The sequence below is a fragment of the Oncorhynchus clarkii genome, chromosome 1 (genome assembly GCF_045791955.1).
Source record: "Oncorhynchus clarkii lewisi isolate Uvic-CL-2024 chromosome 1, UVic_Ocla_1.0, whole genome shotgun sequence".
NCBI lineage: Eukaryota > Metazoa > Chordata > Actinopteri > Salmoniformes > Salmonidae > Oncorhynchus > Oncorhynchus clarkii.
This window is the reverse complement of record NC_092147.1, coordinates 83,684,537-83,701,043: the sequence shown is the minus strand read 5'-3', so window position 1 is coordinate 83,701,043 and position 16,507 is coordinate 83,684,537. Positions and strand designations below refer to the sequence as shown.

The 16,507-nt window shown below is 49.2% G+C and overlaps 1 protein-coding gene across 1 annotated transcript in view; it reads right to left on the bottom strand.

Annotated features, from left to right (window-relative positions):
• The window catches only part of LOC139413429 (WD repeat containing planar cell polarity effector), a 170,229-nt gene that overhangs the window by 84,057 nt on the left and 69,665 nt on the right, over nucleotides 1–16,507 (bottom strand). Inside the window, exons 7-8 of the mRNA XM_071160802.1 lie at nucleotides 15,912–16,026; nucleotides 8,879–9,015 (exon numbers count right to left, since the gene is read on the bottom strand). Coding sequence (XP_071016903.1) covers nucleotides 8,879–9,015; nucleotides 15,912–16,026 — 252 coding nt within the window. The remainder of the gene's footprint in view (nucleotides 1–8,878; nucleotides 9,016–15,911; nucleotides 16,027–16,507) is intronic.

Below are 16,507 nucleotides of genomic sequence, written 5' to 3'. Positions count from 1 at the left end.
TGATATGGCTGGTATAGTGGTCTCACCATACGGCTGGTATAGAGGTCTCACCATACGGCTGGTATAGTGGTCTGATACGGCTGGTATAGAGGTCTCACCATACGGCTGGTATAGTGGTCTGATATGGCTGGTATAGTGGTCTGATACGGCTGGTATAGAGGTCTCACCATATGGCTGGTATAGAGGTCTCACCATACGGCTGGTATAGTGTTCTTATACGGCTGGTATAGTGGTCTGATACGGCTGGTATAGTGGTCTGATACTGCTGGTATAGTGGTCTGATACAGCTGGTATAGAGGTCTCACAATACGGCTGGTATAGTGGTCTGATACGGCTGGTATAGAGGTCTCACAATACGGCTGGTATAGTGGTCTGATACGGCTGGTATAGAGGTCTCACAATACGGCTGGTATAGTGGTCTGATACGGCTGGTATAGTGGTCTCACCATACGGCTGGTATAGTGGTCTGATACGGCTGGTATAGAGGTCTCACAATACGGCTGGTATAGTGGTCTGATACGGCTGGTATAGAGGTCTCACAATACGGTTGGTATAGTGGTCTGATACAGCTGGTATAGTGGTTCACCATACGGCTGGTATAGAGGTCTCACCATACGGCTGGTATAGTGGTCTGATACGGCTGGTATAGAGGTCTGATACGGCTGGTATAGTGGTCTCACCATACGGCTGGTATAGTGGTCTGATACGGCTGGTATAGTTGTCTGATACTGCTGGTATAGTGGTCTCACCATACAGCTGGTATAGTGGTCTGATACGGCTGGTATAGTGGTCTGATACGGCTGGTATAGTGGTCTGATACGGCTGGTATAGAGGTCTGATACGGCTGGTATAGAGGTCTCACAATACGGCTGGTATAGTGGTCTGATACGGCTGGTATAGAGGTCTCACAATACGGCTGGTATAGTGGTCTGATACGGCTGGTATAGAGGTCTGATACGGCTGGTATAGTGGTCTGATACGGCTGGTATAGAGGTCTCACCATAAGGCTGGTATAGTGGTCTGAAACGGCTGGTATAGTGGTCTGATACGGCTGGTATAGAGTTCTCACCATACGGCTGGTATAGAGGTCTCACCATACGGCTGGTATAGTGGTCTGATACGGCTGGTATAGTGGTCTGATACTGCTGGTATAGTGGTCTCACCATACGGCTGGTATAGTGTTCTGACACGGCTGGTATAGTGGTCTGATACGGCTGGTATAGTGGTCTGATACGGCTGGTATAGTGGTCTCACCATACGGCTGGTATAGTGGTCTGATACGGCTGGTATAGAGGTCTCACCATACGGCTGGTATAGAGGTCTCACCATACGGCTGGTATAGTGGTCTGATACGGCTGGTATAGTGGTCTGATACGGCTGGTATAGAGGTCTGATACGGCTGGTATAGTGGTCTCACCATACGGCTGGTATAGTGGTCTGATACGGCTGGTATAGTTGTCTGATACTGCTGGTATAGTGGTCTCACCATACAGCTGGTATAGTGGTCTGATACGGCTGGTATAGTGGTCTGATACGGCTGGTATAGTGGTCTGATACGGCTGGTATAGAGGTCTGATAAGGCTGGTATAGAGGTCTCACAATACGGCTGGTATAGTGGTCTGATACGGCTGGTATAGAGGTCTGATACGGCTGCTATAGTGGTCTGATACGGCTGGTATAGAGGTCTCACCATAAGGCTGGTATAGTGGTCTGATACGGCTGGTATAGAGTTCTCACTATACGGCTGGTATAGTGGTCTGATACGGCTGGTATAGTGGTCTGATACTGCTGGTATAGTGGTCTCACCATACGGCTGGTATAGAGGTCTCACCATACGGCTGGTATAGTGGTCTGATACGGCTGGTATAGTGGTCTGATACTGCTGGTATAGTGGTCTCACCATACGGCTGGTATAGTGTTCTGACACGGCTGCTATAGTGGTCTGATACGGCTGGTATAGTGGTCTGATACGGCTGGTATAGTGGTCTCACCATACGGCTGGTATAGTGGTCTGATACGGCTGGTATAGTTGTCTGATACTGCTGGTATAGTGGTCCCACCATACTGCTGGTATAGTGGTCCCACCATACGACTGGTATAGTGGTCTGATACGGCTGGTATAGAGGTCTGATACGGCTGGTATAGTGGTCCCACCATACGACTGGTATAGTGGTCTGAAACGGCTGGTATAGAGGTCTGATACGGCTGGTATAGTGGTCTGATACGGCTGGTATAGTGGTCTGATACGGCTGGTATAGTGGTCTGATAAGGCTGGTATAGTGGTCTGATACGGCTGGTATAGTGGTCTGATACGGCTGGTATAGAGGTCTCACCATACGGCTGGTATAGAGGTCTCACCATACGGCTGGTATAGTGGTCTGACACGGCTGGTATAGTGGTCTGATACGGCTGGTATAGAGGTCTGATACGGCTGGTATAGTGGTCTCACTACACGGCTGGTATAGTGGTCTGATACGGCTGGTATAGTGGTCTCACCATACGGCTGGTATAGTGGTCTGATACGGCTGGTATAGTGGTCTGATACGGCTGGTATAGAGGTCTCACCATACGGCTGGTATAGAGGTCTCACCATACGGCTGGTATAGTGGTCTGACACGGCTGGTATAGTGGTCTGATACGGCTGGTATAGAGGTCTGATACGGCTGGTATAGTGGTCTCACTACACGGCTGGTATAGTGGTCTGATACGGCTGGTATAGTTGTCTGATACTGCTGGTATAGTGGTCTCAACATACGGCTGGTATAGTGGTCTGATACGGCTGGTATAGTGGTCTGATACGGCTGGTATAGTGGTCTGATACGGCTGGTATAGAGGTCTCACAATACGGCTGGTATAGTGGTCTGATATGGCTGGTATAGAGGTCTGATACGGCTGGTATAGAGGTCTGATACGGCTGGTATAGTGGTCTGATACGGCTGGTATAGTGGTCTGATACGGCTGGTATAGAGGTCTCACAATACGGCTGGTATAGTGGTCTGATACGGCTGGTATAGAGGTCTCACAATACGGCTGGTATAGTGGTCTGATATGGCTGGTATAGTGGTCTGATACGGCTGGTATAGAGGTCTGATACGGCTGGTATAGTGTTCTGATACGGCTGGTATAGAGGTCTCACCATACGGCTGGTATAGAGGTCTCACCATACGACTGGTATAGTGGTCTGATACGGCTGGTATAGAGGTCTCACCATACGGCTGGTATAGTGGTCTGATACGGCTGGTATAGTGGTCTGATACGGCTGGTATAGTGGTCTGATACGGCTGGTATAGAGGTCTCACCATACGGCTGGTATAGAGGTCTCACCATACGACTGGTATAGTGGTCTGATACGGCTGGTATAGTGGTCTGATACGGCTGGTATAGTGGTCTGATACGGCTGGTATAGAGGTCTGATACGGCTGGTATAGAGGTCTCACAATACGGCTGGTATAGTGGTCTGATACGGCTGGTATAGAGGTCTCACCATACGGCTGGTATAGTGGTCTGATACGGCTGGTATAGAGGTCTCACCATACGGCTGGTATAGTGGTCTGATACGGCTGGTATAGTGGTCTCACAATACGGCTGGTATAGTGGTATGATACGGCTGGTATAGTGGTCTGATACGGCTGGTATAGTGGTCTGATACGGCTGGTATAGTGGTCTGATACGGCTGGTATAGTGTTCTCACCATACGGCTGGTATAGAGGTCTCACCATACGGCTGGTTTAGTGGTCTGATACGGCTGGTATAGAGTTCTCACCATACGGCTGGTATAGAGGTCTCACCATACGGCTGGTATAGTGGTCTGATACGGCTGGTATAGTGGTCTGATTCGGCTGGTATAGTGGTCTGATACGGCTGGTATAGAGGACTCACCATACGGCTGGTATAGAGGTCTCACCATACGGCTGGTATAGTAGTCTGATACTGCTGGTATAGTGGTCTGATACGGCTGGTATTTTGGTCTCACCATACGGCTGGTATAGTGGTCTGATACGGCTGGTATAGTGGTCTGATACGGCTGGTATAGAGGTCTCACCATACGGCTGGTATAGTGGTCTGATACGGCTGGTATAGAGGTCTCACCATACGGCTGGTATAGTGGTCTCACCATACGGCTGGTATAGTGGTCTGATACGGCTGCTATAGAGGTCTGATACGGCTGGTATAGAGGTCTGATACGGCTGGTATAGAGGTCTCACCATAAGGCTGGTATAGTGGTCTGATACGGCTGGTATAGTGGTCTCACCATACGGCTGGTATAGTGGTCTCACCATACGGCTGGTATAGTGGTCTGATACGGCTGCTATAGAGGTCTGATACGGCTGGTATAGAGGTCTCACCATACGGCTGGTATAGAGGTCTCACCATACGGCTGGTATAGAGGTCTCACCATACGGCTGGTATAGTGGTCTGATACGGCTGGTATAGTGGTCTGATACGACTGGTATAGTGGTCTGATACGACTGGTATAGTGGTCTGATACGACTGGTATAGTGGTCTGATACGACTGGTATAGTGGTCTGATACGACTGGTATAGAGGTCTCACCATACGGCTGGTATAGTGGTCTGATACGGCTGGTATAGTGGTCTGATACGGCTGGTATAGTGGTCTGATACGGCTGGTATAGTGGTCTCACCATACGGCTGGTATAGTGTTCTGACACGGCTGGTATAGTGGTCTCAACATACGGCTGGTATAGTGGTCTGATACGGCTGGTATAGTGGTCTGATACGGCTGGTATAGTGGTCTGATACGGCTGGTATAGAGGTCTCACAATACGGCTGGTATAGTGGTCTGATATGGCTGGTATAGAGGTCTGATACGGCTGGTATAGAGGTCTGATACGGCTGGTATAGTGGTCTGATACGGCTGGTATAGTGGTCTGATACGGCTGGTATAGCGGTCTCACAATACGGCTGGTATAGTGGTCTGATACGGCTGGTATAGAGGTCTCACAATACGGCTGGTATAGTGGTCTGATATGGCTGGTATAGTGGTCTGATACGGCTGGTATAGAGGTCTGATACGGCTGGTATAGTGTTCTGATACGGCTGGTATAGAGGTCTCACCATACGGCTGGTATAGAGGTCTCACCATACGACTGGTATAGTGGTCTGATACGGCTGGTATAGAGGTCTCACCATACGGCTGGTATAGTGGTCTGATACGGCTGGTATAGTGGTCTGATACGGCTGGTATAGTGGTCTGATACGGCTGGTATAGAGGTCTCACAATACGGCTGGTATAGTGGTCTGATATGGCTGGTATAGAGGTCTGATACGGCTGGTATAGAGGTCTGATACGGCTGGTATAGTGGTCTGATACGGCTGGTATAGTGGTCTGATACGGCTGGTATAGAGGTCTCACAATACGGCTGGCATAGTGGTCTGATACGGCTGGTATAGAGGTCTCACAATACGGCTGGTATAGTGGTCTGATATGGCTGGTATAGTGGTCTGATACGGCTGGTATAGAGGTCTGATACGGCTGGTATAGTGTTCTGATACGGCTGGTATAGTGGTCTGATACGGCTGGTATAGAGGTCTCACCATACTGCTGGTATAGTGGTCTGATACGGCTGGTATAGAGGTCTCACCATACGGCTGGTATAGAGGTCTCACCATACGACTGGTATAGTGGTCTGATACGGCTGGTATAGAGGTCTCACCATACGGCTGGTATAGTGGTCTGATACGGCTGGTATAGTGGTCTGATACGGCTGGTATAGTGGTCTGATACGGCTGGTATAGAGGTCTCACCATACGGCTGGTATAGAGGTCTCACCATACGACTGGTATAGTGGTCTGATACGGCTGGTATAGTGGTCTGATACGGCTGGTATAGTGGTCTGATACGGCTGGTATAGAGGTCTGATACGGCTGGTATAGAGGTCTCACAATACGGCTGGTATAGTGGTCTGATACGGCTGGTATAGAGGTCTCACCATACGGCTGGTATAGTGGTCTGATACGGCTGGTATAGTGGTCTGATACGGCTGGTATAGTGGTCTGATACGGCTGGTATAGTGTTCTCACCATACGGCTGGTATAGAGGTCTCACCATACGGCTGGTTTAGTGGTCTGATACGGCTGGTATAGAGTTCTCACCATACGGCTGGTATAGAGGTCTCACCATACGGCTGGTATAGTGGTCTGATACGGCTGGTATAGTGGTCTGATTCGGCTGGTATAGTGGTCTGATACGGCTGGTATAGAGGTCTCACCATACGGCTGGTATAGAGGTCTCACCATACGGCTGGTATAGTAGTCTGATACTGCTGGTATAGTGGTCTGATACGGCTGGTATTTTGGTCTCACCATACGGCTGGTATAGTGGTCTGATACGGCTGGTATAGTGGTCTGATACGGCTGGTATAGTGGTCTCACCATACGGCTGGTATAGTGGTCTGATACGGCTGGTATAGAGGTCTCACCATACGGCTGGTATAGTGGTCTCACCATACGGCTGGTATAGTGGTCTGATACGGCTGCTATAGAGGTCTGATACGGCTGGTATAGAGGTCTGATACGGCTGGTATAGAGGTCTCACCATAAGGCTGGTATAGTGGTCTGATACGGCTGGTATAGTGGTCTCACCATACGGCTGGTATAGTGGTCTCACCATACGGCTGGTATAGTGGTCTGATACGGCTGCTATAGAGGTCTGATACGGCTGGTATAGAGGTCTCACCATACGGCTGGTATAGAGGTCTCACCATACGGCTGGTATAGAGGTCTCACCATACGGCTGGTATAGTGGTCTGATACGGCTGGTATAGTGGTCTGATACGACTGGTATAGTGGTCTGATACGACTGGTATAGTGGTCTGATACGACTGGTATAGTGGTCTGATACGACTGGTATAGAGGTCTCACCATACGGCTGGTATAGTGGTCTGATACGGCTGGTATAGTGGTCTGATACGGCTGGTATAGTGGTCTGATACGGCTGGTATAGTGGTCTCACCATACGGCTGGTATAGTGTTCTGACACGGCTGGTATAGTGGTCTGATACGGCTGGTATAGTGGTCTGATACGGCTGGTATAGTGGTCTCACCATACGGCTGGTATAGTGTTCTGACACGGCTGCTATAGAGGTCTGATACGGCTGGTATAGAGGTCTCACCATACGGCTGGTATAGAGGTCTCACCATACGGCTGGTATAGTGGTCTGATACGGCTGGTATAGTGGTCTGATACGACTGGTATAGTGGTCTGATACGACTGGTATAGAGGTCTCACCATACGGCTGGTATAGAGGTCATTACAAAAATCATGGGCATTAATATGGAGTTGGTCCCCCCTTTGCTGCTATAACAGCCTCCACTCTTCTGGGAAGGCTTTCCACTAGACTTGGGAACATTGCTGTGGGGACTTGCTTCAATTCAGCCACAAAAGCTTTAGTGAGGTTGGGGACTGATGTTGGGTAATTAGGCATTCATTGTTCCAATTCCTCCCAAAGGTGTTCGATTGGGTTGAAGTCAGGGCTCTGAGCAGGCTTGTCAAGTTCTTCGACACCGATCTCGACAAACCATTTCTATTTGGACCTCACTTTGTGCACGGGGGCATTGTCGTGCTGAAACAGGAAAGGGCCTTCCCCAAACTTTTGCCACAAAGTTAAAAGCACAGAATGGTCTATAATGTCATTGTATGCCGTAGCTTTAAGATTTCCCTTCTCTGGAACTAAAGGGCACGAACCATGAAAACAGCCCCAGACCATTACATCTCCTCCACCAGACTACATTGGGGAAGGTAGCGTTCTCCTGGCATCTGCCAAACTCAGATTTCCAGATCGTGAAGCGTGATTAATCACTCCAGAGATCACGTTTCCTCTGTGTGCGGCTGTTCAGCCATGGAAACCCAATTTATGAAGCTCCCAACGAACAGTTCTTGTGTTTACGTTGCTTCCAGAGGCAGTTTGGAATTTGGCCGTTTTTTGGAATTCTGTATTTTTTTCAAAAAATTCAGACAATTTCTACATGCTATGCTTCAGCACTCGCTGGGCTCGTTCTGTGAGCTTGTATGGCCTGCCACTTCACAGCTGAGCCGCTGTTGCTCCTAGACGTTCCCACTTCACAATAACAGCACTTACAGTTGACTGGGGCAGCTCTAGCAGGGCAGACATTTGACGAAATGACTTGTTGGAAAGGTGGCATCCTATGATGGTGCCATGTTGAACGTCACGGAGCTGTTCAGTAAGGCCATTCTACTGCCAATGTTTGTCTATGGAGATTGCATGGTTGTGTGCTCGATTTCATACACCTGTCAGCAACGGGTGTGTCTGAAATAACCTAATCCACTCATTTGAAGGGGTGTCCACATACTTTTTAATATATAGTGTGTGCAGTGTGTGTATGTATAGTGTGTGTATGTATAGTGTGTGTGTATATAGTGTGTGTGTGTGTGTGTGTATGTATAGTATGTGTGTGCAGTGTGTGTGTACTGTGTGTGTATGTATAGTGTGTGTGTGCAGTGTGTGTATGTATAGTGTGTGTATGTATAGTGTGTGTATGTATAGTGTATGTGTATATAGCGTGTGTATGTATAGTGTGTGTGTGCAGTGTGTGTATGTATAGTGTGTGTATGTATAGTGTATGTGTATATAGTGTGTGTGTGTGTGTGTGTATGTATAGTATGTGTGTGCAGTGTGTGTGTACTGTGTGTGTATGTATAGTGTGTGTGTGCAGTGTGTGTATGTATAGTGTGTGTATGTATAGTGTATGTGTATATAGTGTGTGTGTGTGTGTGTGTATGTATAGTATGTGTGTGCAGTGTGTGTGTACTGTGTGTGTATGTATAGTGTGTGTGTGCAGTGTGTGTGTGCAGTGTGTGTATCTATAGTGTGTGTGTGCAGTGTGTGTATACTGTGCCTTGAGTTCTGATGGGGAGAGTTTCTCCAGTCGGTGGCTGGTGTCAGGTGATCCCTGGTTCTTCCTGTTCAGATAGACTACACACACCTGGCTCTTCTCCAGGAACGACAGCAGCAGCAGCCTATCACTGAGCACCGCTGGGGATGACATCACACACAAAGGGTAAAGGTCAAGGTCTTAGACGGTGTGGTGATCTGAACTGTTTAGATAGGCATAAGCAGTGTTATAGTGGAGCGTCCACCTCCCTCCCTCCCTCCCTCTCTCCCTCTCTCCCTCCCTCCCTCCCTCTCTCCCTCCCTCCCTCCCTCTCTCCCTCTCTCCCTCCCTCCCTCCCTCTCTCTCCCTCCCTCCCTCTCTCCCTCCCTCCCTCCCTCCCTCTCTCCCTCCCTCCCTCCCTCCCTCTCTCCCTCCCTCCCTCCCTCTCTCCCTCTCTCCCTATCTCCCTCCCTCCCTCCCTCCCTCCCTCCCTCCCTCCCTCTCTCCCTGCCTCCCTCCCTCCCTCCCTCCCTCCCTCCCTCTCTCCCTCCCTCCCTCCCTCCCTCCCTCCCTCCCTCTCTCTCTCTCTCTCTCTCTCCCTCACTCCCTCCCTCCCTCTCTCCCTCCCTCCCTCCCTCTCTCCCTCTCTCTCTCTCTCTCTCTCTCTCCCTCCCTCCCTCCCTCCCTCCCTCTCTCCCTCTCTCTCTCCCTCCCTCCCTCCCTCTCTCTCTCCCTCCCTCCCTCTCTCCCCCCCTCCCTCCCTCCCTCTCTCCCCCCCTCCCTCCCTCCCTCTCTCCCTCCCTCCCTCTCTCCCTCCCTCCCTCCCTCCCTGCCTGCCTGCCTCCCTCCCTCCCTCCCCCCCTCCCTCCCTCCCTCTCTCCCTCCCTCCCTCCCTCCCTCCCTCCCTCCCTCCCTCCCTCCCTCCCTCCCTCCCTCCCTCCCTCTCTCTCTCTCTCTCTCTCTCCCTCCCTCCCTCCCTCCCTCTCTCCCTCCCTCCCCTCTCTCCCTCCCTCCCTCCCTCTCTCTCTCTCTCTCTCTCTCTCTCTCTCTCTCTCTCTCCCTCCCTCCCTCCCTCCCTCCCTCTCTCCCTCTCTCTCTCCCTCCCTCTCTCTCTCCCTCCCTCCCTCTCTCCCCCCCTCCCTCCCTCCCTCTCTCCCTCCCTCCCTCTCTCCCTCCCTCCCTCCCTCCCTGCCTGCCTGCCTCCCTCCCTCCCTCCCTCCCTCCCTCCCTCCCTCCCTCTCTCCCTCCCTCCCTCCCTCCCTCCCTCTCTCCCTCCCTCCCTCCCTGCCTTCTCTCTCTCTCTCTCTCCCTCCCTCCCTCCCTCCCTCCCTCCCTCCCTCCCTCTCTCTCTCTCTCTCTCTCTCTCTCTCCCTCCCTCCCTCCCTCCCTGCCTTCCTCTCTCTCTCTCCCTGCCTTCCTCTCCCTCCCTCCCTCCCTCCCTCCCTCCCTCCCTCCCTCCCTCCCTCCCTCCCTCCCTCCCATCCTTCCTCCCAAACATTAAATAGTTAGGACAGTGTTTCCCAAACTCCCCCAAGGGGTGCATGTTCTTGCCCCTAGCACTACACAGCTGATTCAGTCCAGTAAAGCTTGATGAGGAGTTGATCATTTGAATCAACTGTGTAGTGCTAGGGGGCCAAAACAAACTGAAATGCGCGCGCCCTTGTGGTCCCCAGGGCCGAGTTTGGGAAACTCTGAGGTGGACAAAGGGGTAGGAAGTGAATTGGGACCAGCTGTGACACACTACGGTTTCACCCCGCTCTATACCTTACAGTAGAGCATCGATCCTTGTTGACATATTTCATGATGTAACTAAGCAGCCATTATGATCCTTGTTGACATATTTCATGATGGAACTTAGCAGCCATTATGATCCTTGTTGACATATTTCATGATGTAACTAAGCAGCCATTATGATCCTTGTTGACATATTTCATGATGTAACTAAGCAGCCATTATGATCCTTGTTGACATATTTCATGATGTAACTAAGCAGCCATTATGATCCTTGTTGACATATTTCACGATGTAACTAAGCAGCCATTATGATCCTTGTTGACATATTTCATGATGTAACTAAGCAGCCATTATGATCCTTGTTGACATATTTCATGATGTAACTAAGCAGCCATTATGATCCTTGTTGACATATTTCATGATGTAACTAAGCAGCCATTATGATCCTTGTTGACATATTTCACGATGTAACTAAGCAGCCATTATGATCCTTGTTGACATATTTCATGATGTAACTAAGCAGCCATTATGATCCTTGTTGACATATTTCACGATGTAACTAAGCAGCCATTATGATCCTTGTTGACATATTTCATGATGTAACTAAGCAGCCATTATGATCCTTGTTGACATATTTCATGATGGAACTAAGCAGCCATTATGATCCTTTTCCAAAACTCTCTCTTTTTTAAACTCTCACTTCATCCCAATTTCAACAAGGAGCTGTGATTGCGTCACACGGCACAGTAGATTACACATATTTTACACCATCAAAGTATTACCGGCTGCTATTTGGCAGACAGAGGCCAAACGGCACATATACCTCACCGTTAACCCAACGCACACACACACACACACACACACACACGTAGTAAGCCCCCATTGCACATGATGTCAACATGTTGCTCAGAGGTTGGCGTGTGTGTTAACATATTTCTCATTCAGTCAGTCAATGGAATAGCATTAAGTGGATTTTTAAGGGGTCTGTTTACCCCTGCCCCTAATCCCCCCCCCCCAAATCAGCCACCTGGTCTCAAGTGGTCCAACCAACGCCCCCGGTCCATCCTCAATCCCAAATCCTTCATTTAGGATTTTGTTGTTTGATCGGATGAAATATAATCTAATAATCCCGTTTATAGACACTCTAGTCAGATCAATACCAAACGGACCATTTTAACATGTTTATGAGTCATCTATAGCTGTGTCCCAAAAGGCCCCTTATTCCCTATATAGTGCATTACTTCTTGACCAGGGCCCATAGGTAATAGGGTGCCATTTTGGAAAAAACCTATGAAAAGGCCTATGAAAAAGCCTATGGAAAAGACTATTGAAAAGCCTATGGAAAAGCCTGTGAAAAACCCTATGGAAGAGCCTATGGAAAAACCTATGGAAAAGCCTATGAAAAACCCTATGGAAAAGCCTATGGAAAAGCCTATGAAAAAGCCTATGGAAAAGCCTATGGAAAAACCTATGGAAAAGCCTATGGAAAAGCCTATGGAAAAGCCTATGGAAAACCCTATGAAAAACCCTATGGAAAAGCCTATGGAAAAGCCTATGGAAAACCCTATGGAAAAGCCTATGGAAAAGCCTATGGAAAAGCCTATGGAAAAACCTATGGAAAAGCCTATGGAAAAGCCTATGGAAAAGCCTATGGAAAAGCCTATGGAAAAGCCTATGGAAAAGCCTATGGAAAAGCCTATGGAAAACCCTATGGAAAACCCTATGGAAAAGCCTATGGAAAACCCTATGGAAAAGCCTATGAAAAACCCTATGGAAAAGCCTATGGAAAAGCCTATGGAAAAGCCTATGGAAAAGCCTATGGAAAAGCCTATGGAAAAGCCTATGAAAAACCCTATGGAAAAGCCTATGAAAAACCCTATGGAAAAGCCTATGGAAAAGCCTATGGAAAAGCCTATGGAAAAACCTATGGAAAAACCTATGGAAAAGCCTATGAAAAACCCTATGGAAAACCCTATGGAAAAGCCTATGGAAAAGCCTATGAAAAAGCCTATGAAAAAGCCTATGGAAAAGCCTATGAAAAAGCCTATGGAAAAGCCTATGGAAAAGCCTATGGAAAAGCCTATGGAAAAGCCTATGGAAAAGCCTATGGAAAAGCCTATGGAAAAGCCTATGGAAAAACCTATGGAAAAGCCTATGGAAAAACCTATGGAAAAGCCTATGGAAAAACCTATGGAAAAGCCTATGAAAAAACCTATGGAAAACCCTATGGAAAACCCTATGGAAAAGCCTATGGAAAAGCCTATGAAAAAGCCTATGAAAAAGCCTATGGAAAAGCCTATGAAAAAGCCTATGGAAAAGCCTATGGAAAAGCCTATGGAAAAGCCTATGGAAAAGCCTATGGAAAAGCCTATGGAAAAGCCTATGGAAAAACCTATGGAAAAGCCTATGGAAAAGCCTATGGAAAAACCTATGGAAAAGCCTATGGAAAAGCCTATGGAAAAGCCTATGAAAAAGCCTATGGAAAAACCTATGGAAAAGCCTATGGAAAAGCCTATGGAAAAGCCTGTGCGTAATGTATCAGAAAGACACTTTATGCATGACTTTGTTTAGGGAGAGTTAAGGCGATCATTGATGGTGGTATTTTATAATCATGGACATGTCGGACCAGTAGCATTAACATAAATACCAGATAAAACATAAGTCTTTAATACAGGACATATTATAAGGCCTAGTGTTCCGGATATACACACTCAACTGTCCTGATTTCAAATTCTATTTTTTTTCCTCTCATATTCTGAGATGATATTTGCCCCGACTTCTCGCTCTCTTAATTATTCATTTTTCACGCAACCACAGCGTGCGTCAGAAGCATAATTATACACACTCGTACACGAACATAGCACAAGCCATTGCTAATTGCTGTGTAGGTTACTAAATCTAGTGTGTGCATGAGTGTGTGTGTGCATGAGTGTGTGTGTGCATGAGTGTGTGAGCCAATTCAAAGCAAGGTATGAGAACAGTACATGTCTTTTTTTTTCCTCCCCAACCATTTAAATTGGTTTAATTGGTTTAATAAACGGATACATTTTAACGAGAGGGGGGTTTAAGTGCACATCAGGGTTTGCAGAGCTTGGTGAATAGAGTTCCGTTTAGCAGGATCAAGTGCAATTTCATCCCCTACTAGTCTCGAAGGGCCCACAGGCTACTGGTCTGAAGAGGAGGAGAGGAAGGAGAGAGGAGAAAAGTAACACAAAAGTAAAGCATTTTGAGAAGAGAAGAAGAAAGGAGAGGTGAGGGATGGAGAGGAGAGGGATGTAGACGAGAGGAGAGAGAAGAGGGATGGAAAGGAGAGGAGAGGAGAGGGATGGAAAGGAGAGGGATGGAGACGAGAGGGACGGAGAGGAGAGGGATGGAAAGGAGAGGGATGGAGAGGAGAGGGATGGAGAGGAGAGGGATGGAAAGGAGAGGGATGGAAAGGAGAGGGATGGAGAGGAGAGGGATGGAGAGGAGAGGGATGGAAAGGAGAGGGATGGAGAGGTGAGGGATGGAGAGGAGAGGGATGGAAAGGAGAGGGATGGAGAGGAGAGGGATGGAGACGAGAGGGATGGAGAGGAGAGGGATGGAAAGGAGAGGGATGGAGAGGAGAGGAGAGGAGAGGAGAGGGATGGTGAGGAGAGGGATGGAGAGGAGAGGGATGGAGACGAGAGGGATGGAGAGGTGAGGGATGGAGAGGAGAGGAGAGGAATGGAGAGGGATGGAGAGGAGAGGAGAGGGATGGAGAGGAGAGGAGAGGAGAGGGATGGAGAGGAGAGGGATGGAGAGGAGAGAGATGGAAAGGAGAGTGATGGAGAGGAGAGGAGAGGAGAGGAGAGGAGAGGAGAGGAGAGGAGAGGAGAGGAGAGGAGAGGGATGGAGAGGAGAGGGATGGAGACGAGAGGGATGGAGAGGTGAGGGATGGAGAGGAGAGGAGAGGAATGGAGAGGAGAGGGATGGAGAGGAGAGAGATGGAAAGGAGAGGGATGGAGGAGAGGGATGGAGTGGAGAGATGGAAAGGAGAGGGATGGAGAGGAGAGGAGAGGAGAGGAGAGGAGAGGAGAGGAGAGGAGAGGGATGGAGAGGAGAGGAGAGGGATGGAGAGGAGAGGGATGGAGAGGAGAGGAGAGGGATGGAGAGGAGAGGGATGGAGAGGAGAGGGATGGAGAGGAGAGGAGAGGGATGGAGAGGAGAGGGATGGAGAGGAGAGGAGAGGAGAGGAGAGGGATGGAGAGGAGAGAGATGGAAAGGAGAGGGATGGAGAGGAGAGGGATGGAAAGGAGAGGGATGGAGTGGAGAGATGGAAAGGAGAGGAGAGGAGAGGAGAGGAGAGGAGAGGAGAGGAGAGGGATCGAGAGGAGAGGGAAGGAGAGGAGAGGAGAGGGATGGAGGAGGAGGAGCGGTCGGTGTAAGACAGTACAGGTCTGTTTGTCTGTCCGCCAGGATAACTGAACACTGACAGATGTACCCCTCCTACTCCTCCCTTACACACACACACACACACACACACACACACACACACACACACACACACACACACACACACACACACACACACACACACACAAATACACACACACACACACACACACACCCACACCCACACCCACACAGTGCCATTCCCCGGAACCCACCATCAATTACTCTGGTAATTACTGCCTCTGAGGCTTTCAATGGAGCTCAGTGGGAGGTGTTCATATGTGTGAGTGTGTGTGTGCATGTCTACGTGTGTGTGTATAAAGGTGTGTGTTTAAGGGTGTGTGTTCAAGGTACAGAGCGGCTTTATCAGGTGTCAGGAGACAGGGGACGGAAGCAGAGTCAACGTTATGAACAAATCATTGATGAAAAAAAGACCTGTCCTGTGTCCAAACAGAAGCCCATCTCCCCTATGGGCCCTGGTCTAAATGAGTGCACTATACAGGGAATAGGAAGCCAGTTGGAACACATCCATTATGACACATAATCAGCAGGTTTGGGACGGCGTTCCGTGTTCCGGCCGGAGTGGAGCAGAATTCCCAGGAGAATCCTGAGATGGTGGAAAAACAACTCCTCTTAAGGGAGACCCAGAACGTACACACAGAAGGATTAACGGTCAATTAGCTACATAAAGCACCTGAATCACTCACCTGTGGCACCACCTGTGTGTGAGTGTCTGTTGTGTGAGTGTGTGGTGTGTTTGTTGTGTGTGTGTTTGAGTGTGTGAGTGTGTGTTTGTTGTGTGAGTGTGTGTTTGTGTGTGTGCGTGTGTGAGTGTGTGGTGTGTTTGTTGTGTGTGTGTTTGTTGTGTGAGTGTGTGTGTTTGAGTGTGTGTGTGTGTGCAGTAACTCACCATCACTGACAGTGTTGGCGGGCAGACGACCCACAAGTGTCCGATCCACACACACACGGTCCAGCTGGGGTCCATTTAGGGCCAGGGTCACCAGTACCCCACTGCTCAGCATGAGCTAGAGAGAGACACACACACACACACACACACACACACACACACACACACACACACACACACACACACACACACACACACACACACACACACACACACACACACACACACACACACACACACACACACACACACACACACACACACACACACACACACACACACACACACACACACACACGATAAATCTCCACCAACTGCCAAAAAAGGGTCTAGGAGCTAGGGAAAGGGTCTAGGAGCTAGGGAAAGGGTCTAGGGGCTAGGGAACGGGTCTAGGGGCTAGGGAAAGGGTCTAGGAGCTAGGGAAAGGGTCTAGGAGCTAGGGAAAGGGTAGAGGGGGTGGGGGGCAGTTAGGGAGCGTTGACTGACTGGCAAAGGAAGGTGCTCATTGGACCTGACAAAATGTGTAAAGGGGTGTGTAGTCTACCCATGAGAGAGAGAGACAGGGAGAGAGAGAGAGAGAGACAGGGAGAGAGAGAGAG